General features: G+C 38.5%; 2 protein-coding genes across 4 annotated transcripts; both read left to right on the forward strand.

The window, feature by feature from the left end:
* Positions 1-12,200, forward strand: LOC131224842 (inactive glucose-6-phosphate 1-dehydrogenase 4, chloroplastic). Of its 3 annotated transcripts, XM_058220257.1 has the most exons (14): positions 92-218; positions 2,156-2,263; positions 2,347-2,428; positions 4,816-5,083; positions 6,611-6,873; positions 7,381-7,475; positions 8,584-8,698; positions 9,091-9,296; positions 9,446-9,554; positions 9,662-9,702; positions 9,793-9,913; positions 9,997-10,199; positions 11,231-11,431; positions 11,523-12,200. In XM_058220257.1, the coding sequence occupies exons 2-14, from the start codon at positions 2,247-2,249 to the stop codon at positions 11,758-11,760; spliced, it is 1,959 nt and encodes a 652-aa protein (XP_058076240.1). In that variant the 5' UTR covers positions 92-218; positions 2,156-2,246; the 3' UTR covers positions 11,761-12,200. The 3 variants fall into 3 exon arrangements, with proteins under 3 accessions (XP_058076241.1, XP_058076242.1, XP_058076240.1); XM_058220258.1 differs by lacking the exons at positions 2,156-2,263; positions 2,347-2,428 and having other exon boundaries at positions 1-218; XM_058220259.1 differs by lacking the exons at positions 2,156-2,263; positions 2,347-2,428; positions 4,816-5,083 and having other exon boundaries at positions 42-218.
* A 2,741-nt stretch (positions 12,201-14,941) lies between these two features.
* On the forward strand, positions 14,942-22,827 carry LOC131224843 (uncharacterized). Its single transcript, XM_058220260.1, has 5 exons — positions 14,942-15,047; positions 17,232-17,309; positions 17,558-17,602; positions 19,396-19,493; positions 22,580-22,827. The coding sequence occupies exons 2-5, from the start codon at positions 17,256-17,258 to the stop codon at positions 22,653-22,655; spliced, it is 273 nt and encodes a 90-aa protein (XP_058076243.1). The 5' UTR covers positions 14,942-15,047; positions 17,232-17,255; the 3' UTR covers positions 22,656-22,827.
* The last annotated feature ends 561 nt before the right edge of the window (positions 22,828-23,388 follow it).

A 23,388-nucleotide genomic window follows, 5' to 3' on the forward strand; every position in this document is an offset into this window, starting at 1 on the left:
TATCCTTTTAACCTACACAGAGAGAATTAGGGCTTTGTTTCTCCCCTAATCTCCTATTTATCCATTCATGGGCTTTCCTACAAGCTGAGAATCAAAACCCTAGAGAAAGAGAGTGAGTCTCGATGGCGCTTTCATTCCCCTGTTTCACCAAATCAATACCTGAATCTTCGATCAGACGGACTTCCTTTGTTCAATGCAATGCAGCTCCAGTGTCTATGGTCAGTTCTCCGATCCTCTATTGATAGATTGCGGGAAATATGTAGGTTTTCTGATCACATACGTAACTGAATTCACTATGTTTTCTGGCTGTGTTTGGATGCACACATGAATCAAATCGCGAACATTTTGAGTGGAAATGCCAATATTAATGATGCTTCTTGTATTCATTATCAGAAAGTAACCCTCAAATTGCAATTACATTTCTTTCATGACCAACTTGGAAGCAAGATAAAGTCACTTTGGAGGCCAGACCCTTAATACGAGTGTGAATATAGTTTGGTTATTTTCTCTTTAGTAGACTGATAATTGCAGTTGGATTCAATAGAGCATCCAAACAAACCCTTTAGAGCTCACCTATATATATATAGATTCCCCCATTTAGAGCTTGTTGATTTTAATCAACCTGTGTAATACACTAGAACATAGGGCCTGTGGGAGTTTTGTGCTCTCATTGATGGTCCCAAGCCTGGATAAAGGGGTGTTGTTTCAGGTTGGCAACCAACATGAAACTTTTATATATATATATATATATATATATATATATATATATATATATATATATGTATGTATGTATCTTAGGGCCTGTTTGGATTTCGAATTACATCAGTAATGTACTATAAAAGTGCAATGATTACAAATTACAACACTTGTCTCCTTAAAACAGGGAATTTGACAAGCAATTCCTACATTTGGATAGGTGTGATAAAATCATAACAATGATACATTACTTCAATGTCAATCATACTGATGTACATGTTTGGATAGGATATTTTCACTAATGTAAAATTGTAATGATTACAAATTCCTTTACCTGTTTCCTATTACGTCTGCCTTTAACCGCCGAATTACATGTTTAAATAAATATTGTAAAATTGTAATGATGGCGCTTTTGCAATACATTATCGATGTAATTTGCAATCCAAACAGGCCCTTAAAAACACAAAGCTAGAAGTATGGGGTGTTGCTTTAGAATCTAAAGGATTTAAAATAAGTTGGAGTGAAAGACAGTATACAGAGTGCAATTTTAGCAAAATGGAAACAAGGAGGTAGTTAAGATTATTGACCAAAAGTATTCCAAAATGACCACTTTCAATCTTGGGTCGATCATGAGAGTGGAGAGATTGAGAAGGATGTTGCCCATAGAGTAAACGAGGAGTTAAGATTGCTGATCAAGAAGTATCCCAAAATGGAAATTTAAAAAAAAAAATGTTGGTTTGATAATTCATGAGACCGGAGAGATTGAGAAGGATGTTGCCCATAGAGTTCAAGTTGGGTGGACGAAATGCAGAGGTGCCTCTAGAGTTTTGTGTGATTGTTGTATGCCAATCAACTTGAGAGGAAATTTTATAGGATAGCTATTAGACCAGCTATTCTCTATGGGACAAAATGTTGGGCTATTAAGGAACAACATGTTCATAAGATGATTGTTGCTCAAATGAGAAAGCTGAGATGGCTTTGTGGCAAGACAAGGAATGATAGAATTAGAAATAAATGAATTCGAGGGAACTTAGGAGTAAAAGACTTTTCTAAATCTTTAATAAAACAAGATAAAGGGAAAGGGTTGAAGCTGAGATGAACTAGGTGTTCCACTCAAAACCTTAACGAAACCCCAGAATATAACTTTATAGAGTTTTGAATTACAATTACAATATAGTTTTAGTAACTGTACACAACTAACACAAATTGCATGTAGTAGACGGTTTAGGAACTGCATGAAATGGGAAACTGCTACATGTAGTGGACGGTTTTGGAAATTGCTGCATGTAGTGGACGTTTTTAGAAACTACTGAAACTGCTGCATGTAGTAGATAGTTTTGGAAACTGTTGCATGTAGTGGACAGTTTTAGAAACTGCATTTCGTGGACAGTTTAGAAGTTGCATGTAGTGAACAATTTTAGAAACTGCAAACATCCTTATCACCCCCCTTAAGCTGCAGGGTGGACGAGAGGACACGCCTAGCTTGGACTGAAGATCAAGAAAATGTCCATGGAGTAATGGTTTGGTGAAGATGTCAGCCAGCTGGTCTGATGAAGAGACATACTGAGTAACCAAAGTGCCCACAACAACTATTTTTATGGAGGAAATGATAAACTAACTCAATGTGTTTGGTTTGTGCATGAAAAACAGGATTCACGGGCATATACAAAGCACTGAGATTGTCACAAAAAAGTGTAGTTGGAGAGAAATGGCAATGTCTCGAACTAAGAAGGTGATCCATGTCAACTAAGCAGTTATATAGATGCCATGGAATGATACTCAGCCTTCGCACTGCTATGGGCCCCAATAGACTACTTTTTTTCAGACCAAGAAATACTATTGGAGCCCAAAAAAAACACAATAACCTGAAATAGAGCATCTAATAGTTGGGCAATCAACCCAATCAGCATCAGGAAACTGATAGAATTTAATATACTCTGAGTAAGAAAGCAAATGCCATAATCCATCGTACCCTTAATACCTTAAAATATGCTTAACTCTAAGATTGGCAATTGTAGGAGATTCCATGGTTTGACAAACAATATTAATTACAAATGCAATGTCAGGTCGAGTCAAAGTAAGGTATTGTAATGCACCAACAATATTGCGATAGGTCGAGGCATCAGCTAACTGATCATTAGAAGGAGAGGAGGTATCTTTCACAACAATTGGAGTATTAATAGCTGAACACTCCACCATAACTGCATAATCCAATATATTTGTTGCATATTTCACACGAGGAAAAAAGAGACCACCAGAGAAAGCACAACCTCAATTCCTAATAAATAATGTAAATTGCCCAAATATTTAGGGAAAATTCCTCACTTAACTTTTCGATGAGACGAGTATGTAACACATCGTTACTTCCAGTAATGATTATGTTGTCCACATAAACAAGTAAAATTATGACATCAATCCCACAACACAAACATAGAGGAATCAATCATATTGCAATAGAATCCAAGATTCAACAAATACATAGAGAAATAATCAAACCAAATCCGAGGTGCTTGTCTAATCCCATAGAGTGCATTCTTCAATAGACACACATGATTCAGATAGTTTGGGTGAGCAAACTATGGTAGTTGCTCCGTATAGATAGCCTCCTGCAAGAAGCCATGGAGGAAGGCGTTATCGACATTCAATTGATGATACTCCATTTTAAGAAAACAACAAGAGAGATGATTAAACAAATCGTAGTAGGTTTTTTCATCAAAATCAACACTTGGTACCTATGTGAACCTTTGACCACCAGTTGCGCCTTAAGCCATCTGATTTAAGATTACTTTTGTAGACCCAATGCGAAGCAACAACGTTCATGTTGGGAACACAAGGGATAAGAATCTAGGTGCCATTTTGGTGAAGATCCTACAATTCCTCTTTTATGGCCATGACCCAATGAGGACTCTCAGGTGCAGACTTGGGAGATTTTAGTTTAGCATTATCCAATGCCATATAGTGAACAAGAACAAGTTCATTTTGATGTGATGGACTTGCTCCGAGCTTTCGTTGAGTAACCATATGATATGTGTTGGTGTTGTCCTGAATAGAAGTAGGGCCTAGTGATGGAGGAACCATGTTTGATTTGGATGAATTATTGGTAATAGGGATATCCATAGTGAGAGAACCCGACAACCCATTAGGGCCATAGAACACAACGGTTTGCACTTTTGATATGGATCAAAATCAGGTGCGATGCTTGATTGATCAACACCATCACTTACAACACTAGTAGTTGGCCAATCAAGGTCACGTGAGGACCAATCAGGCCTAGAACTTAGGTTGTTGGGTTCAATCTCATAACATGGTGGACATGCAAGAGGCATGATGGCTGATCTAGAGGTTTAGGGTTGTTTTGGCTCAAGGTTAGGGACGCCAAGGCACCTCATTTACCTGTTCTTCACTTCCTTGATGCTCCAATCTTCATATGTCTTCGGTCTTCAGCTTTTAAGGGCTCAACCGACTTCCTGACACACCGACGCACGATTGACAAACAAGGTTCACAAATAAGTGCATTAACAAAGAGAAGTAAACGCTTCCCGCCGCCTCCTCCTCCATGCCACGCCGATAATAAGTCGTGAACAGATTTTGGCATGGCCCATTCCACCTGAAGAGTAGAAAGAAAATAATCCCAGACCCTCTTAGCAAAAGAACAATGAATAAAAAGATGATCGATCGACTCTTCGTCCCCCATACATATGAGGCTATACTCTAACATGCTTTTGCAACAAATCACTAGATTCTTGTAACTCATCTACTGTACACATGGCATGCATGTACACCAGTCCAAATTGTCGGTCCCATTGTGGATGGTGCATAGGCTGTAGATGATACTGGTTGGACGATCCTAACTTATGAATTGGTGACCATTAAATGGACAGTCAAAAAGTGGTATGTGGTCCAAGCCGAATGGGAAAAATCAAATGGTTAAGCTCACCCAATCAAAGTGACATGCTCCGTTCAACAATACTCATGCGTGCTAACTCACATGTGGCATTTATAAGCTCTTTTCAGCTTGCTTCTTTGTTTTTCATCTGCTGAAAATTGGGCCTTATCTTTCATGACTCTCTAAATATTTATTAGATGGATCCCTGCATTTACCTCATGCTATGTATGCAGGTTGCCCACTGTTTCCCTTCATCATTAGATTGCCATTTTGTGCTCCAAAGTCGTGCTGCCAACTATTGTAGCAGGTTCCATGGCCTGAAAATTTGGATGCTTAAGAAGCTCAATCTTCAGATGTCCATCAAAAGGAAACGTGGCCAGGGGAAGAAGTCCACGTGGCTAGAAATTCAAGGAAAAGATCAATGCTCAGATCATTTGGAAATGCCATTTTCACTTGAAGGGAAAACTTCTGAGGATACATATGAGACCAGGATAATGATGGGTTAGTAACATTACCAAGTCATAAGTTGTTGTGCATGAGGTCACTGTAGTTTCCCTGACAGTACAAATTTCATGTATATTACCGATCAAAAAGGGGGAAAAAACATATAGAGAATGTGCACTTTTGCAAATTTTCATAGTAGTTTCATGTTTTAACAGTTTAGCTATGTCATCATCACGGCTTCATAGAACAATAACTTGTAAACTTGAGACACTCATCCCTTTCCATTTTTTTTTTCTTTTCTTTCTGTCTTCTTTGTGTTTTTTAATCTATCTATTTATTATGCCTTCCACCCCTTGGATTGGTCGTTTCATCTGCACCCGCAGGGGCACTTTGTCACTATAGTGATGGTCTAAAAAGAAAAAGAAAAAGAAAATCTTAGAAATAAAGTTGGTGTGACCATATTATTGAGGTGAAATATCAATATAACATAGGTATTTTAGCCCCCACAACACGCCCAATTCAATAAGCGCAAAAAATAAAATAAAATAATAATAATAATAATAATTGTCTCTTTGGAATGATGCCCTTTGCTACTTACAAACAAGCACACGTTCCTTGCCTTTGAAATCGTTTCAAACAAATAGTTTCAAAGTCCCAGTGAGCAACCATTTAAGATGCATTCATTGAATAGACTCATCATCCTCATCAGCATCTAACCCTTACCCCAACTAATTGGGGCCAAGCTAATTCATTGAATAGACTAAGTTAGAAAAAAACGGAAAACAAAAGGGCCTAGAACCCAGACCATCCGGTTCTCCAAAATCACTGAAAGCTAAACAAGAGATCCTTGTGTTTCCAGATCACCAACGAACTCCCAAAAATAAATATTGAACCCTTCTTGAACATTGAACAAGTTGAGAAAAATATGATATAGCCTTTAGTTCTATAAGGAACGAGGACTGAAGAAATCTTTGAATAGATACCTTGAAAGACTTAATAGAGCTGGGAGAAGCCGGCTTAGCAATTACATTTGCTGAAATCAATGGTTTCTGTTTACACAGGTCACTCCCTATTTTCCACATGAAAAATATTGACTTAGTAAAGTTTAGGGTAAGGAAACTGCATTTATTGAATTATTATTATTGTTGTTGTTGTTGTTATTAATATGATGATGATGGCAACTGATCAATTGAATTATTACCCTGAACAGGAATGTAACAAAATGAAATGATAACTGAATGGACATGTTGATCTATTGGAATGGGGAGAGACGGTTCGAGTCCAATCCACACACCATTAGAGTTTCTCTCTAATATGCATTTGGTGTGTTTAATAGCAATGCTTTATTTACTCTGGATTTTATTGCTTGTATTTTACTTACTATTGCTCAATTAATTATTAACTGAGAATACTGTCCGTGGTTATCTTGAATATAGTGAACAAGGAAGACTGCTAATAAAAGGTTTTTAAGAGCATCATATATGTTTCACTCTTTTCCCAAGGAATTGAATTTTCTCGACTTTTTGTCAAGAACATATGCTATGCAACACTTTCTAACTTGACCTTACTAAATGAAATATGCAGAGTCAGTTGAAGAAACATCAGTTCCAAATACTCAAATTGCAGAAAGCTCCCTCCCTAGTCATCATCCTGCCCTTTCTAGTGATCCTTCTTTTCCCATGGGATCTCCACCATCTTTGCAAGAAATAAGTTCCTATAATTCTGAAAATCAGAGTGGTAGAGTACCATCCCTTTGCATTGCAGTAATTGGGGCAACTGGTGAGCTCGCTAGACACAAGGTTTTCCCAGCATTATTTGCACTGTATTACAATGGATTTCTTCCCGAGGTAATTAAGACATGGCAGTTAGCGATGTAAGATTACATGCTCCAAGTAGTAATATAGTATTTGACATTGAGCACCATTAGGGGTGCAACTCGGGCAGGTTGGGTCAGGTTGAGGGTCAACTCAAGCCCAACCCGACCTCAAGATGACCTGACCCACAACCAGAACCGACCCAACCCGAATTCCAACACGAGGTGCCCAACCCAAACCCAACCTGAAGTCCTCTATACTCGACCTAACCCGACCCAAATTCATTTGATCATTCCCAAACCGAACTAACCTGACCTGAATTTGCTAAACCCCAAACCAATCTGAATGCAAATCGAGTTGCCGTTTTTCAACCCAAATCCAACTCGACCTGCCAGTTGCAGCCCTAAGCACCATAATAATATGGATTGTTTTTTTTAATTTATTTTCCCCTTCTGATTAGTCCTTGTTATCATTTTAGTATTTTTCTCTCATTGAGCTTCTTTATCTTTCTCACCTGTCCATTGTTTCAAATGGTTGCAGAATGTTGGTATATTTGGGTATTCAAGAAAGGACATAACAGACGAAGATCTGCGATCCATAATTGCAGGGACTTTGACATGCCGAGTTGATCATCAGTATGATGCTAACATGTTTCTTAAATGATGTTTTATGTTTTGTTAACAAAACTTCCATATATACTTATTTAATTTTAGAGTCTTACATCTGAATGTCTAAGGCTGTGTCAGGATGAAAAGTTGAATTGAGTTGTGAAAAGATTGATCAAATCCTAATTGCATCTCCTGCATTCACAATGAGAAAGTAGGCTCAAATAGCAGTTATGTTCCTATCAAGTCTGACTTGAGTGCAATGTAATTGCATAATCCCTCAAAAAGAATACTGTGAGAATTAGATTTTGGTCATGTCAATTTGTTGGACTAATTATTGCAATTTGATTCAATTGTGCTTCGAAACATAGGGCAATTCAGTTTCTGATTTTACTTTTAGTTGTTGCCAACTTGTAATAGATAACAATTCATGGATTTCATTCCTTCAAAATAGATAAGAAATCATGGATTTCATTCCTTCAATGAGATTTTGATATGAAAATGTTTGGCATAAGTCAGAAACTAGAGCTTTGCTAAGCCTACAAATCTGTGCAATAAAGCTCATGTACACGTCACACATGTGCCAAGATGGCATGATAGGTCCAAGATCCAATCCATCTGTTAGAACGACACCACTACTTTGATGCCATAGCCTAAGAATAAGGTTGATCCACTGGTCAGGTGGGCCACAGTTTGCAAAACAAATGTATGGCTCTGAAAAACTTGGCTGAAGTTTTCTAACCCATCCACCTGTTTCCAGTATTGGCACCCACATGCTAAGTGGACCAGATTTATTTTTGGGAAAACATGTGGAAGGTCGGACCAACCTAATGGATGGATTGGATCTAATATCCATGTGCCATGCTGGCACATGTGTGGAATGTGCATGAGCATTATTGCATGTGTGAGTGTACATGAGCCTTATTGAACCAGTGTGTGTACTTAACAAAGCTCCAGAAACTAATCATTGTTTTTTCTTCATTGAAGTATTAGTGGATTCGCATCTCAGTGCATTCCCTATATAAATTCGTACAATAAAGATGTTTTAAATTTCCTTGTTCTTCAAATGTTGTTTCATTCAATTTGATCAAGTATCAGAGCCAGGTGTTCACCAAGAATAAAAAATATGATTGTACAGAGAAAATTGCGGGGATAAGTTGGATGCTTTCCTCAATAGAACATACTATCTTAATGGAGAATGTGACAACAAAGAGGGAATGGCAAAGCTCAATGCGCGAATGGAACAGATTGAGGTGAGTTGAAAGAAGCATAGATTCTTTGGTATTTTTGCACTGTACCCGTTCTTATCATCAATGATGTTGAGAGAAAATATTTGCTTCCAATCTTACATAAGATGCGGTTGGAAGCTCCTGATTCCAAAAATCAGCATGATCCGCTAGCACCAACAAAAAATGAAACATCTTAGGGACCTTCCTGTTCATAATTGCTAAGGTGGGAAAATGGAAGCCCACTTGATGCCGCTCCTGTTTTCCGTGTTCATTGGTTCAAATTTCTGCCAAGTGCTAAAGGCAACCTTAAGTTTCTTAATTTCTTCTTAATTTTCCTAATTTCTTCTTAATTTTTTATCAGTTGGTTGAATTCTTTTTTATTTTTATACAATTTCACACAAGTTACCTAACCACAGGGAAATTCTGAAGCAAACAGGATATTTTACCTTTCCGTGCCACAAGAAGCACTTTTGGATGTTGCATCATCTATTGCTGATAATGCCCAAACCCAGAGAGGCTGGAACCGCATAATAATAGAAAAACCATTTGGGTTTGATGCAATATCTTCTTTTCAGTTGACACAATCTCTTCTGTCCAAATTCAAAGAGAATCAAATCTATAGGTGTGTATACTCCCTTTTCATTTTGTTTTCAGGTTCTATTTTTGGCATCCTTGAATCCGCACTAGCTTTACTTAGGTACTTAGATTCGTTGATTTATACTAGAGGAAATAGGTTCTCTAATATCTAGTTTGCTTGACTTTTGATTTCAGGATTGATCATCTTTTGGGGAAGGATCTGATTGAAAATCTCACTGTTTTGAGATTCTCTAATCTGGTTTTCGAGCCCTTATGGAGTCGAACGCACATACGCAATGTCCAGGTACATTTCCTTCTGTTCTGATGAAGGATATCAACATTGGGCTTTATGGAATGGTGTCACTCTTTAGTCTTTACTGATGCTTTTAACTTCTCAAGCACTTGTCATAGGTCATCTTATCTGAAGAACAGGGTATTGAAACACGACGGAGGTAATCATAGTGTGCAAATGAATAAAACCTACGTTACGCATATCCCTTAGATGCAGCAAAGTCTTTTATATTATCATTTCTGGGTGACAGATATTTTGATGGTTATGGGATCATCCGAGACGTAGTCCATAGCCATATTCTCCAGACAATTGCACTGTTTGCTATGGAGCCGCCCGTGAGCCTTGATGGCGAAGATATTCGAAACGAAAAGGTAAAAATGCTTACTATGTACTGTGTGTATGTTAAAAAACCATGGAAATTCTTGTAGTAATTTGATACAGAACCATTATTCAGGTCAAGGTTCTTAGATCAATTAGGAGATTGGAGCTCGATGACATCGTCCTCGGACAGTATAAAGCTCATTCTACGGACAACAGTGATATTTACTTGGATACCCTGACGCCAACATTCCTTGCTTCCGCTCTGTATATCGACAATGCGCGTTGGGATGGGGTGCCCTTCTTGATAAAAGCTGGCATCGGGCTCATCAAACACAGGTAGGGTTGCATGCTTGAGCCCATTTTGTAGTGTCATGCATTACTGTACTGAATGCCATTTCTTTCACATCACACATGGTAGTATTTAGCAAGGTCAGGAGTCTTTCTCAACTTCTAGAGCTGAATGAAATTTTGGATGAGCATCGACTTTCCTGGGAAACATTAAAATGGGCATCAGTTCTCAAAGTAAGATGCACAAATGCAAGGGATATGTAATGCTCCATGTTTTTTGAAGAAAGCTGGTACAATGTTTTAGTCGAAAAGGCACTTGGTGGATTTTGATGCAAAGAGCAGTGTGATGAAAGAGAGCCACTTATTGCTGTCCTCAACGATACCCAAAGCATCCAACATTCATCTCTTTCAAGTTTCCCAAAGGGAAGAAGGCATGGATTGTGCATCTACATTCACCTTATCTTATTGTTTTCCCAAATCTCCTCTTCAGTTTCAAAGTTCCACTAATCAAAGACAAAACCCTTATTTTATATTTTTTCATTTGGAATATACTCGTGGAAATAAGATGGACTACACCTACTATTAGAAGTAAAATATCAACTGTGAAAATTTTAATACCAGGATTTCAATTTTGTAATTATCTGAGCACGGACAACTTCCAGAAGTACAATGTAGCAAGGAGTGTAACAAAACACTTAATTGAACTCCAATTGGAAAGGTTACATATTAGTTTCATTATTTATACAGCCTTATGAGGGGTTTTAACCCATGTTTAGTTGAATGAAATAGACAGGTGGCTACGGTATAGTGAAAGGTGCCTACCAACTTCCCATACCTTGCTTGTTTGATATATATTAAGGTGAATTTTCAATCACCCTTAGTTAATCTTATCGGAGTCCAATCTTGATCGTGGTTCCCACCTGCTTTGGCATTGTGGGTCTGGAATCAACTAACGCGCACTTGTATTTGCTGCCTGATTTTTATTTTTATTTTTTAGGATGCATATAACTTCCCCTTTGGGTCTCCTATTAACACTTAAATCCACTGATCATGCTATTCTCCACATTGGTTCCGTGCAGGGTTGAGATACGTATCCAATTTCACCATGTTCCAGGAAATCTCTACCGTGAACGTATTGGGCACAATATCGATCTTGCTACCAATGAGCTGATTTTACGTGGGGCCCCAGATGAAGCTATTCTCGTGAAAGTCAACAACAAGGTCCCTGGTTTAGGCCTACAATTGGATGCTTCAGAACTCAATCTTCTTTATAAGGAAAAGTACTGATAAAAAATCATCAATATTTCAGTTTCCTAGTGCTCATGTTAATGCTGCAATCTGTTTATGTGCTCTGGTTCTTTGGTTTTCTAGGTATAACGTCGAAATACCAGATTCATATGAGCATCTTCTTTTGGATGTCATTGATGGAGACAACCATCTCTTTATGCGGAGCGACGAAGTGGCTGCTGCATGGAATATACTAACCCCTGTTCTTCGGGAGATGGACGAGAAGAAAATAGCACCAGAGCTCTATCAGTTTGGAGGCAGAGGCCCTGTTGGTGCATACTATCTGGGGGCAAAACATGGTGTCAGATGGGCAGATGACTAACATGACTTCCTTGCCGACATGTTTGGAGAATTGCAATAAACATGGAATCTGAAAGCATGCCACCTGAATGATTTCATGACATGCCGACCTGGATCTTTGTTCCTTGGTGAGATTTACTAATGAATGCTGCAGAGGGGGAAAAAAAAAAGAGGATAGCTGATTCCTGTAATCTGCGAAAGAAATTCAGTAGTGGGGAGAGCTTGAGCTATTGTTGTTTTGTTGTACTCTACAGTTACCCCATTTGATTCAACTATTCAAACTGCCATGCGAAATGGGCTTATACACGAGGCCTATGTTGTATTTTGAAGTTTTTATTTGAACTCCTCGTCCTCATCTAAACAAAGTTTAAAGATTTACATCTCAACTAGAAGAACTCAAAACAAACAGAGAGTGCAACATCTCTTTCATACATATCAAAGGTTGATGTAATCTCTGAAGTCGGTATCATCTTTTCCTTTTTTCTGCAACAAGAGAAAATTATGCAATTTTGTTGTTTAATGATATCGGCAATGTGATCGTGTGGAATGGTTGGCAAAATCTCTGTTCCCAGGGCTTCAGAATCCACGAGGAAGGAGATTGTGGAACCTTTTTCAAAGCTCCAAGCCCCCTCAAGTGATCTGCAATGTGGATGCCAAGCCCATCATTCGGGGATGGCATCTTGCCGTTGCTGTCTTCATTAGCAATCTGCTGAAGGCCGACTGCAGTCAGGCAGGAAAACTCAAATCAACCATGGTTGGACTTCGGTTGCACCAGTTTGCATCGGATGGCCCGCTAAAACGGTTTGACATCCCGTCCAGGTTTTTAAACATTGGTTGCAGTTGAGATGATTGTACTGTCCGATTGCATCATCAGAGGTGGTTCATAAACGGTTGATTTTGTTGGGGCTCCCTCTTCATGTGGAGCTGGGACCCACACGTTTGGGCCTAAAGAGCGAAACACATGAGACCTTGGTGGGAGGTATTTTTAGTTCACTGGCCTTCTCTCTCTCTTTTATGAGAGAATGAAAAATGAGAGAAAGAAAGAAACAACATTTGGAGACTCTCTCTTGGAGAAAAGAAGGGTTGGCAGACGTAGAGGAGCAAGGTGTCTTTTTTTCTTCAAGTTTTTTTATTTTTATATTATTAATTATATAAGAGGGGTTTTCATTTCTTTCATGTTCTATCCATGTTACACTTTGCGGATTTCTTTTCTTGTCTTTTCCGAGGTGCTATTTTGGGGTTTTGTACAGTCCTTTGTTATTATTATTATTATTATTATTTTTCGTTGTTGTTTACAGGTATTTAAGATTGTTCTCTTAATAATTGTACTTTCATTATTTTTAACATAGTGGATTTGTCATACTAAATTCTGCGATTTTTCTCTCACATTGAAGAGATTTTCACGTAAAATAGGTTTGATGATTTGTTTGTTGTGTTAGATTTGTTTATCATCCATTTACTTGCTCCATTATTGGTTTCCATTGGAAAATACTTAGGTTTCCCAACAGATTTTGGATGCTTGATCAGATATTTCAATATAGTGAAACGGAAATCACCGAATTGATGACCCACCCAACCATCGGAATTGAAGTTGTGATCAACCTCCAGTTTGCACCTATTTCGCCTGGAATGGGATTTACCGCAATGTGGTTCGATGGAGCATTCAAATGTTGGGCCAGGATATTGGGACCCATCATAGGGATGGCTTTGCATGTGTCATGTTAGCATGTATTCATGTGCATATGATCAATAGACGTATTTTACTGCCATGGCTTGGCACGGGACGTGCATGACCTGCGCTTGGTCCGTTAGCAGTTGGGCCTGAATTTTTTCAACCCAATCAGGAATCTATGTAACCCAAAATTCCGTGGGGTCTGCTGAATCCGGATCCTCTGCTTGCCACAAGCATGAAAATCCTGCTTGATGTAATTTAATTGGACCACATCATTACGCTGCATTTAATGCAATAGTGATGACAACGTTGGTGATGATGTGAATCAATCACAATGCAGAAAGGCATGATTTTCCTGCTTTTGGCAAGTGATGATGTCAAACCTGATTGTTGTAATTTAATTGGACCACATCATCACACACTGCATTTTAATGCAGCAGTGATGATAACATTAGTGATGATGTGAACCAATTACATTGCAGGAAGGCATGATTTTCCTACCTTTGGCTAGTGACCCCAACATCAGCCAACTAGCTAATGTCAAACCTTTGTAGGCTTATCATAAACCTGATTGTTGTAATTTAATTGGACCACATCATCACACATTGCATTTAATGCAGTAGTGATGACAGTGTTAGTGATGATGTGAACCAATCACTATGCAGGAAGGCATGATTTTCCTGCTTTTGGCCAACGACCCTAGCATCAACCAGCTAATTAATGTCAAACCTTTGTAGGCTTATCACGGTGTCTATGTTTTATCACGTGGCTCATCTATTTTCCAGCTTATTTGCAAGTATGAACCTAAAAATGAGGCATATACAAATCACAGATGGACTACACCAAAGGAAAGAAGTGTTTATTGAACATCCACCTTTAAAAACCTTTTAAGGCACACTATAACGATTTATTTACCATTCAACCTGTTAATAAGGTTACATGCATCTGGATGAAGGGAAAATACAAATATTAGCTTCATCCAAAGTTTATTTGACCCCTAAAAAAGTTTTCAGCAATAGGCATTCAATCCTCACTGTTTCTTGTGGTGTGGTCCACTTGAGATTTAGATTCGCCTCATTTTAGGAAAAAAAGGGGGGGAAATGGATGGACGGTATGTATAAAGCACATACATCATGGTGGGGCCCACGGAGTTTTGACAACAGCTAGGTGTCAAAACCTTTTGTAGGTCCACGTTAGTTTTGGATGAGGCGTATGTTTGTGTTTTCCTTCTTTCGGTGGGAGTCATCTCATGAGCGTTGGGCCGAGGAATGTTAAAATGACAAGCGTTTCCATCTCCCTTGTTTCTCTGTGGTGTGGCCCACTTGAGTTTTAATCTGACTCACAGATCCGCTCTCGCTTTCTAACATGAGCTAGCAAAACCGATATGCGGAGTGCATGTCCACACTTACATCACGGTGGGCCCCACAGAGCCTTGGGTTATGTGAACTGGAAAACGCTTGGACCATAGTCCATCCGCGGTGGGACCCAGCAGATCAATGGTCTGGATTACCAGCTTACGGGCCCCACTTGTCAGAATAGAAAACCCGAGTACACAATGGGGTCGCGTATATCGTATATAAATTCATCATTTTTTCCCACATTTGTCATCTGAGGCCCTTCTTCTCTACTCTACCAAGGTAACTTAAAATCGATTCCAAATTTCTTCAATTTCAATGATTTCATGTTTTTGTGAATTTCTCTCTCTTTTCTAAATCTATTTTTATTGAAACCATTTTCTTCATTTTTCAATCCGTTGCCTATTTGTACTCCAATCCTCATCTTTCTGGCCTCATTTCTTTCTCCACCAGACAAATCTGGATCGTTCAGTAGATGGGGAACCTCCTGGATTGTCCATTTCTAAAAAATCTCAATGAATGGATGATCCTCGCCACCTCATCCGTGGGCCATATTATCATTATCAACAGTCCATAAAATTTGTAAAGTGGGAAATTTGGATGGTCGTATTGATGTCAGACATGTGAGAAATATCTTGATTTGGATTTTGGAGAAGATCTTATCCAAGAGGGGAATTCCGTTTTGGATGGTCCAGGTGGATGAAAACGTCATCTTGGAGAGTTTTGAATTAGTTCAGCCATCTGGTGGTTGTTAGACAAAACCTTCTGTGTTATTTTTGGTTGAATCTGAGTTGGTTCTGCGTAAACCCACATTGGATTTTGTCGTAATAAGAAATGAGGATTTGGGTCTTCATATGATGCGCTTGAAGAGATGCTCACAAGAAGAATAGTGTACGCTGTCAGTACTTTTTGCATGCAAGCTGTTCGACAAAATGATCATGAGGATTTGGTTACTGAGAGAATTTTATTATCCTTTTTCTGTTAATGGGAATAATGATTTGTGGCTGACTTGTGTAAGTTGTATATTTTGTGGAAAGCAGTAGTACATACTTTAATCAATGAGATGAATGCTATTAAGATTTGTGCTCCATAGAATTTCTATGTATTGCCATATTCACTTACATGTGGTGATCAAGGCTTGATCTGGTCATTCACTGCGTGGATAAGCTGCAGACCAAAATTTTAGTGAGTAGACAGCTTCGACTGCCCAATTGCTCTGAGATTTCCCACAAATGTGGACCATTTAATTTGATTAGTTAGCTGAGCCTCTTTGGGTTGGGTAACTTACTAGATGTCTACCATGGTCTGATCACTTTGTCCTTTGAGACATGATCTGTCCATATGTCCATTTCCTTGATGGATTTTGTGTTTGTCCATATTATGTCCTCTCAACCAATTGCTGTCATCGCCGCACGCAAATTTTAACATGTACACTAGAGAGTTTCGATGTTATGGATAAAAAAACAGAAATGTTTTTGGTGCGGATGTTTAACAAGGGAAGGCACAACACACCTCTCCTGTTGAATTGGCATTGAGAATCAATTGATACTTTTGTTGAATTTTGTTATCCTATTTTCTTTAATAAAGTTCTAGTTCCCGATAAAAAAGATACTAGAAAAAAGAGAGATGTTTGGATGCCCAATTCATGGAAATCCAGGAAGTGCATCACAGGCTCACAGTGGGATTCTTCCTACCATTTTATTTATTTATTTATTGCACTTATGGTACAAGCTTGAGCTGAAACTTATCCTGGACGACTTGATGTAGTTTTTTAATTATCATTTCTATCAAAAGAACCCAAAATACACAATAATTACAAGAATGCACAGGGCCCACTTGAGGGATAAAGATTTGCCAATTCATGATGATGATCTCAAAGTACTACGGCCAAAGATTGTACTACCTCATTTCGTGATTTGAGCTGTTTAATCAAAGTTCAGGCCAGGGTTAGAATGTCCATCTTTAGAGTTTTCAAGTCTTCAACCAAGTTCTTGAGCTTCTGGTTGAGTCTATTTTCAAGTTTTGGACCTAGTTGTGTCAACACTTTCTTTTATCTTTTTTCCTTTCTTCTTGAGAACTAGTCAACCTGTCAAAACTACATTGTAGGGAAAGACCACATTGAGTATTTGCCAAGTTGAGTGGAGCTGAGTTTTAACAGTAACATAAAAACTTCGAATTACACTTTAGGAGAATCAAAGGGCTTGTTCTATATTTCAAAGTAACTGCTAACAGTATAGGTAGTTGTCAGAAGTTCCCCGAAATTGATTTTTCATAGATTTTATGTGTCAGTTGACTCATTTTTAGTTTACTTTGCATTTGGGGTGGTGAAAAGCAAAACCAAGATGGCCAGGTCATTACTTTTATGCTTTTCTGCCCCAGAAATGATTCATTTGCTAATTCCTGTGGTAGTTCCAAATGTACCCTTAAGCATGCCTTAATATGTGTGGTGATTCTTATGTTTTTCAGCAACAAATCTAAAGAAGACGAAAAATGCCTTCCCTTCAGACAGCACTGCCTCCTGAACTTGCCAACAATGTGATCCGAGTAAGAATTATCTTTCTTATGGTTTTTCTTTCTTTCATTCTTTAAAAAAATAAAAATAAAAATAAAAATTAAAAATCTCTATCTCTCTCTCTCTCTCTCTCTCTCTCTCTCTCTCTCTCTCACACACACACACACACACGCACACACACACACACACATCTTGTTATTTTGATAATTATTTAACACCTATATCATCAACTTTTTTAGCCTCCATTTTTAAATATGGAAAACATCTTGCTCTCTTGTAGCTCTATCGTGAGTGCCTTAGAAGAGCCCGCTTCATTGGTCACTGGGTATGCAGTTGTACTAAATTTATCTCCTTCTTTCTTTTCTTGAATTGTTTTCTTGTTTTGGAGATTTTCCTCTTGAAAGTTCAACACTTTTCCACCACCACCATCATTTTTTTAGAGGTGTCCATCATCATCATCTGAACCTTATCCCAACTAATTGGGGTTGGCTAGAATCCTGTTTTGGAAAGTTCAACACTATTCCAATTCAAGAAATATTTGGCTTAGATTTTTATATTTTACTCAATTTCTTTGAAGAAACTAATGTTATTTTACAAGTCTCTTTAGTCACTGCACATTCCCAGGAGCCCCTTAAATGAAAATGACAGATATACTCAACAGATGTATTTCTGAACTCTGTTTCTCCTTGATGAGTCTAGGTGAACTGAGTTTGCTTGGTTCCATTTGGAATTGGCTGTGGCTGCATGTTGGATCACTAATGCTTGGAAGGCCTAACCAATAGCACTAGATCATAGGTCAGTGATGCAGCCCTAGATTGGCAAGGTTCAAGAATCTAATCAGCAGACTGGGTCCGTGAAAATGTCTGATCAGTTAGTGGGCCCCACATGATGGTCTGATTGATCCACCTGATGGTTCGATTGATCTGTGGGCCCATATGTTCCATAGTATTGGAGTATTTCATATATTTAGTATTTTTTTTTTTTTTAATGTAAAGAACAGATTATTTAGCAACAATCCATGTGCTCTTATTTTCATCATTTATTTACCAGTCCACTTTTCCGGTACCAAACAATGTTTGAATGACACGGAATTTGTCCTATTTCAAAACCTATTGAATTAGCTTTTAAATGAGCCCAACATAATGTGATTTTGACATAAATTTAGTGAGTTGTGAACCCATTTATCAGAAAGCGTATGATCGTGATGGGATCTAGGTATATTTTAGTCATAATTATATTTTACAGAGATACATTGTTGGGATTAGAAGCAATGAATGGCTAGCAAATTAGGGTTTCTTTGCTTTTAGGGAAGTATATACATGTAAAGACTTTTTATTAATGAGTATTTGGTAGCATGGTTTAAAGTATTGTCTAAAACCGGCTGCATATTGCCCAATATGAACCAGTTTTGTCCATAGGCGATGCAGCTGGATCATCCTGATACAGCCCTGAAACAGCCTGATTTGGGGTACTACGAACCAGTTTCAGTGGTGACCGATACAATACACTGAAACTGATTTTCAAACCTTGTTGAATAGTCAGTAACAGTGCTATCTGCTGATCCTACATTTTGTTTAATGTTGAGGGTGTGATGCTCTGATTGCTGGTGTGACTTAACTAGAAGTTTTATGTTTGATGTGGCTTTAAACCTGAAACCTCAAGCATTGTGTGAAGTGCGTGCTTTGACTCATCTGTCATGCATCAGTTTTCGCATCATAGAATACTCAATTCCTTTTTGGTGTCAGCAAACACTGATTTATGGGTTGATACATTTAGAACTAGGTGTCTGGTGTATGGGAAGCTCATTGAGATAGTGGTCAACGGAAATGGTTGTGAGAATTCCATTTCCAAGGAAGCAGTAACGAAGTCATCCAAGTTGGAATGTTTCTCAACTGTTTATTGTTTTCTACAGCTTCATCTGCTCCCAACTATTTCTTGATAGTTAATGCAACAAAAGAATGCCTTGCATTATATCTTGAAATGTTTCCTTCTTTTTTTTTTTTTTCTTATCTTCTTCTACAATGCTTTATTGATGTTGCCAGCTTTTGTTAACTCGTTTGTGTTCCTAGATTATAACGGAAAGGAATTGGCAGTTACTTTGCTGTGGTTCTTTGGCAGCAACACAATACGGAGCTCGTTGTTGATATGGTTAGGCAGCAGTTCAAGAAACACATGCATGAAACAGATCCTGAGAAGATACAAAAATTAAAGGATGAGTAAGTTGAAATATCTTCTTGCTTATGTAGTCTTGCAAGTGGACTGGGCTGGCCCTGGCCCAACCCATGTCCACCGACTTATGGCCAGGTTTGGCTGAGCCATGAAGATTGTGGTTTGGTCTTGGGCTGGAGTTCTCTCCTGATGACTGATTGTGCCGGACCTGGAAATGCATCTTACCAAAAGGTCTAACAAGCAGACATGGCACAGACCAACTAATTTAATATTGGTTTTTAGGGTGGCAGTCGGCTGGACACTATAAGACCCCAGGCCTGAGCCTGACATGGGCCTAGCGCAGAAGGCCCAGGCCCTAACCTAAAAAATGGTTGGGCCTGGAGCCTGAAAATTTATCCAATTCCTATTTCCTGTGGTGGATGTTCCTAATCCATCTGTTGATCAGGTGGGCAATGCATTCACATGAACATGAATGTGCTGGATAAACAATGGTTGGAATGGCAGATAGAAATGGTGCACATGAAATCGTGTTGCGCCGGACTGGGCCAGCTGGATTGGGCTAAAATAACCTGGTTCCAAGCCCAACCCCATAGTTGACCGGGCAGTACATGCTAGGCCCAATCCTGGCCCATGGGCGGAGCTAATAGGTCCAAGGTGGGTTTAAAGCCAGGCTGGTCCATTGCCACCCCTAATTGGTGGGGTTAGTATCTGTCCGGTGGGCCTTCCTTGGCCCGTCCCAATTCCTTTCCTGATGGTTGGACTGGGCCTGTGCTCAGGTCCATACCTCATGGGCTGGACACGGAAGTGTGCTGGCCGAACACAGTTGCACCTTCAGTATGATGTTTTTCTTGCCTTCCATGAGTTTTGCTAAACCAGCGTGTGTGTACAGTTCAGCTAATGCACATGCCACCACATGCCATCGTGGCACACAGGTGAAAAATCCAAGCCATCCATCTAGGGGCTTCAACAAGTCAGGCCTTGGTTTACCCGTACCTGGAGAGATCTGGCCTGGCCCTACTAAGCTGGGTCCCTCCTGGTGCAGGTACCATATTTGAGATTCTAGAACCGGACCTGATCGCACTCGGGTTCCCATTGGGTATGGCATCCGCTATGATGTACAGCAGATGCATGATTACTGAAGTATGATAAGTACATGCATTCATTTGCATGTACATGAAACAAGTCTTTTTGTTGTTTTGGAAGGTGAAACTAGTCTTTTCATTCCTTCCTTTCCTGTATTTAGTATTCTAGGCGCTCTTAACTCTCGCTAGTGTAATCCTCTACTGATATAGGCATGGTTCTGAATATCAATATCGGTCAGCGTATCGGCCCAATGGAAAAATTATACAATATAGCGTTGCGTATTGGTATCGGGGCTATATCAGCCTGTATTGGTTATAATTTATGTTTTTTTTAAAGGAAAAAAATATGAAAAATATTAGAAATTTTGAAAAAAAAAAGATATCCAAGAATCTATAATTTTGTTGTTGTTTTGACCTATATTCAATGGTGTATTGGACCATTATTTGATGTCAACATTATCTGTTGATTTGACGTGTTGAACATCAACTAAATCAAGCATGATTTGGTGAACTAGGGCCTATTACATTGAAATACAATTTTTATTTTTATTTTAAAAGATGAAAATATAAAAAAGATAGTAAAAGTTTATCCTTCTTTCCGATTTTTCCCACAATGGTACACTTCGCTTCGATTTGTTGAATCCCATTCAAATCATTTGTTTTAATCCCAAAATAGGTCTAGATCTAGCCTAAAATGAGTTTTTAAGCTTCTTCTATGGTCTAAATGAAAAAAGAATATAAGACATTAGTGAAATTTTGGAAAAATAAATAAATTCAAAATTGAGCTTTTTATGGACGTATCAGTCCCACCAATACTCATCAGTTTTTTTTTTTTTCGTATTATGCTGAAACGGCCCTGTATCGCATTTTGTCTTGTGCCGATACGGATACAATACAATACTAATAGGACACGGTTGCATTGCCACGGTATCACAGCTTTACATCGTAGATTATGATTTGAACTGTTCATTTTTCTTTTGGAATGTTGGAAAGTAAAGTTTCTATTAAAATCATAGAGCTAAAGGCTAGGATCATCAATGAAGCATTATAATGCAGTCATAGCTTCTATAAGGCAGTAATGAGAATATGAAGGGTTCAGATCATCATCTTGCAACCAATGGTGAAACCCAACCCTTATGGTACCTTTTTTTTGGGGGGGTGGGGGGGTGCGGGGGCGGGGGGAACTATCTTAATATAATGTGATTTTGGTTATTAATTATATCATTATTGGGCTTAGCAAAATCCTCTCTATTCAAAAAAATTCTGTCATCTTGCAACCAATGGTGAAACCCAACCCTTATGGTACCTTTTTTTTTTTTTTTTTTGGTGGGGGGGGGGGGTGTGGAACTATCATAATATAATGTGATTTTGGTTATTAATTATATCATTATTGGGGTTAGCAAAATCCTCTCTATTCAAAAAAATTCTGAATACATCTCCTCTCATTTAAAAAAAATTAAAAAAAATCTTTTACTGCACCCATTAATGATATTATTATTATTGTTTATAATTATATATTATATATAGTAATCAGGTACCCATCTATCTGACCTGATTAGACGCCATGTCTAAACAGGTATTAAAGCAGGGGACCTATCCCCGGCCTGATTTTTAAATGGGCCTAGAAATTAGACCTGGGCCCATTTAGACCATGTTGGATCCCTTGGGTACTCATCGACAGCCCTAGATCCGTCATGTGGGCCTTACCGTGTAGATGCTACTGCAGAAAGATGGGATCCACTCAGTAGAGTCAATATGATTTAGAAACCAGTGCTCAAGTTAGAAAACTTAGGTCAGGATTTTCACAATGGTACATTTATTTAGTTAATTGAGGCCCACCTGGCCAGTGGACCAACCTGATTCTTGTATAGGGAATCTACATAGTGGTACGCTTCTGATGGATGGCTTGGATATTCCACCTGCCTGCCACGCTGGCATATGTGGTGGCATGTGCATGAGCTTGTACACACGGGTGGGCTTAGCAAGGCTTTTCTTTATTTTTTTTTATCGTTACTACATTTTGATCTGCATCGTCTCTTCTTCATTTGCAGCGCTGCAAGGGGTCTTATCAATCATATCCTCTACGAGTCTGAGAAGATGTCGGGTCGCAAATTCAGTAGCGCCTGATATTTGTTGGAAACCCATCAAATTCCATGCACTTGCACTGTTAACTTCTTTAGTGTTATTTTGTTTTGTTTTTTGTTTTTTTGTTTCTTCCCTACATGATCATGGAAGAAATATTGAATTTATAAGCTCCCTTTTCTCTGAAATATGAACAATCTAAGACTCTTGTTGGAAAGCTTTGTGCAAAATCAGGCTTCATCAGCAACAACAAAAAAAAGGGCTACAGCTCATGTGTTGTTGAATCTGATATGAGAGGTTTGCTCGAATACATCCTGACATACTGCAATAAGATATGCTGGGACTCTAGCTGTTGGATTTGGGTGTCTTTCAATGACCCAAACCGTTTTGAGTTCATGACATTCTCCTTGAATGAGCGCTAGGGGGATTGAATATTTCAACCCTTTGATTATACAATGGATATCATGACTGTTCATGTTCAAAGCAAAAGAACCAAATTATCAAGGGGTGGAATAATTCAATTTAGAACATTTATTTTTTTGGCTTTCTACCATACAAGGTCAGACATCATATCAACGGTTTGGATCCATTTGAAGATGGCCCAATTCAAAGGCTAAAATCCTGTTGTATTTTTATTGTAATCCATTGGGATGTACTCAAGCAAGTCCTTTTTGATTTTTCGAATGGTTGTAAGAAAATAAAAATTCTTCCAAATGTTCAATAAATAAATAAATAAATATAAAAATCTTTCCATATTTTTTGATACATCTAGCAGAGT

This window comes from Magnolia sinica, chromosome 14 (assembly GCF_029962835.1).
Source record: "Magnolia sinica isolate HGM2019 chromosome 14, MsV1, whole genome shotgun sequence".
Classification (NCBI taxonomy): Eukaryota; Viridiplantae; Streptophyta; class Magnoliopsida; order Magnoliales; family Magnoliaceae; genus Magnolia; species Magnolia sinica.

Excerpts from the sequence above, each read along its gene's own strand:
- LOC131224842 (XM_058220257.1), top strand. Across the intron at positions 7,476-8,583 it reads ACATGCCGAGTTGATCATCA|AGAAAATTGCGGGGATAAGT; the intron begins GTATGATGCTAA and ends ATGATTGTACAG. Across the intron at positions 9,555-9,661 it reads CGCACATACGCAATGTCCAG|GTCATCTTATCTGAAGAACA; the intron begins GTACATTTCCTT and ends CACTTGTCATAG.
- LOC131224843 (XM_058220260.1), top strand. The coding sequence starts at position 17,256 with ATGCCTTCCCTTCAGACAGCACTGCCTCCTGAACTTGCCAACAATGTG. Across the intron at positions 17,603-19,395 it reads CCCGCTTCATTGGTCACTGG|CAACACAATACGGAGCTCGT; the intron begins GTATGCAGTTGT and ends GTTCTTTGGCAG. Across the intron at positions 19,494-22,579 it reads ATACAAAAATTAAAGGATGA|CGCTGCAAGGGGTCTTATCA; the intron begins GTAAGTTGAAAT and ends CTTCATTTGCAG.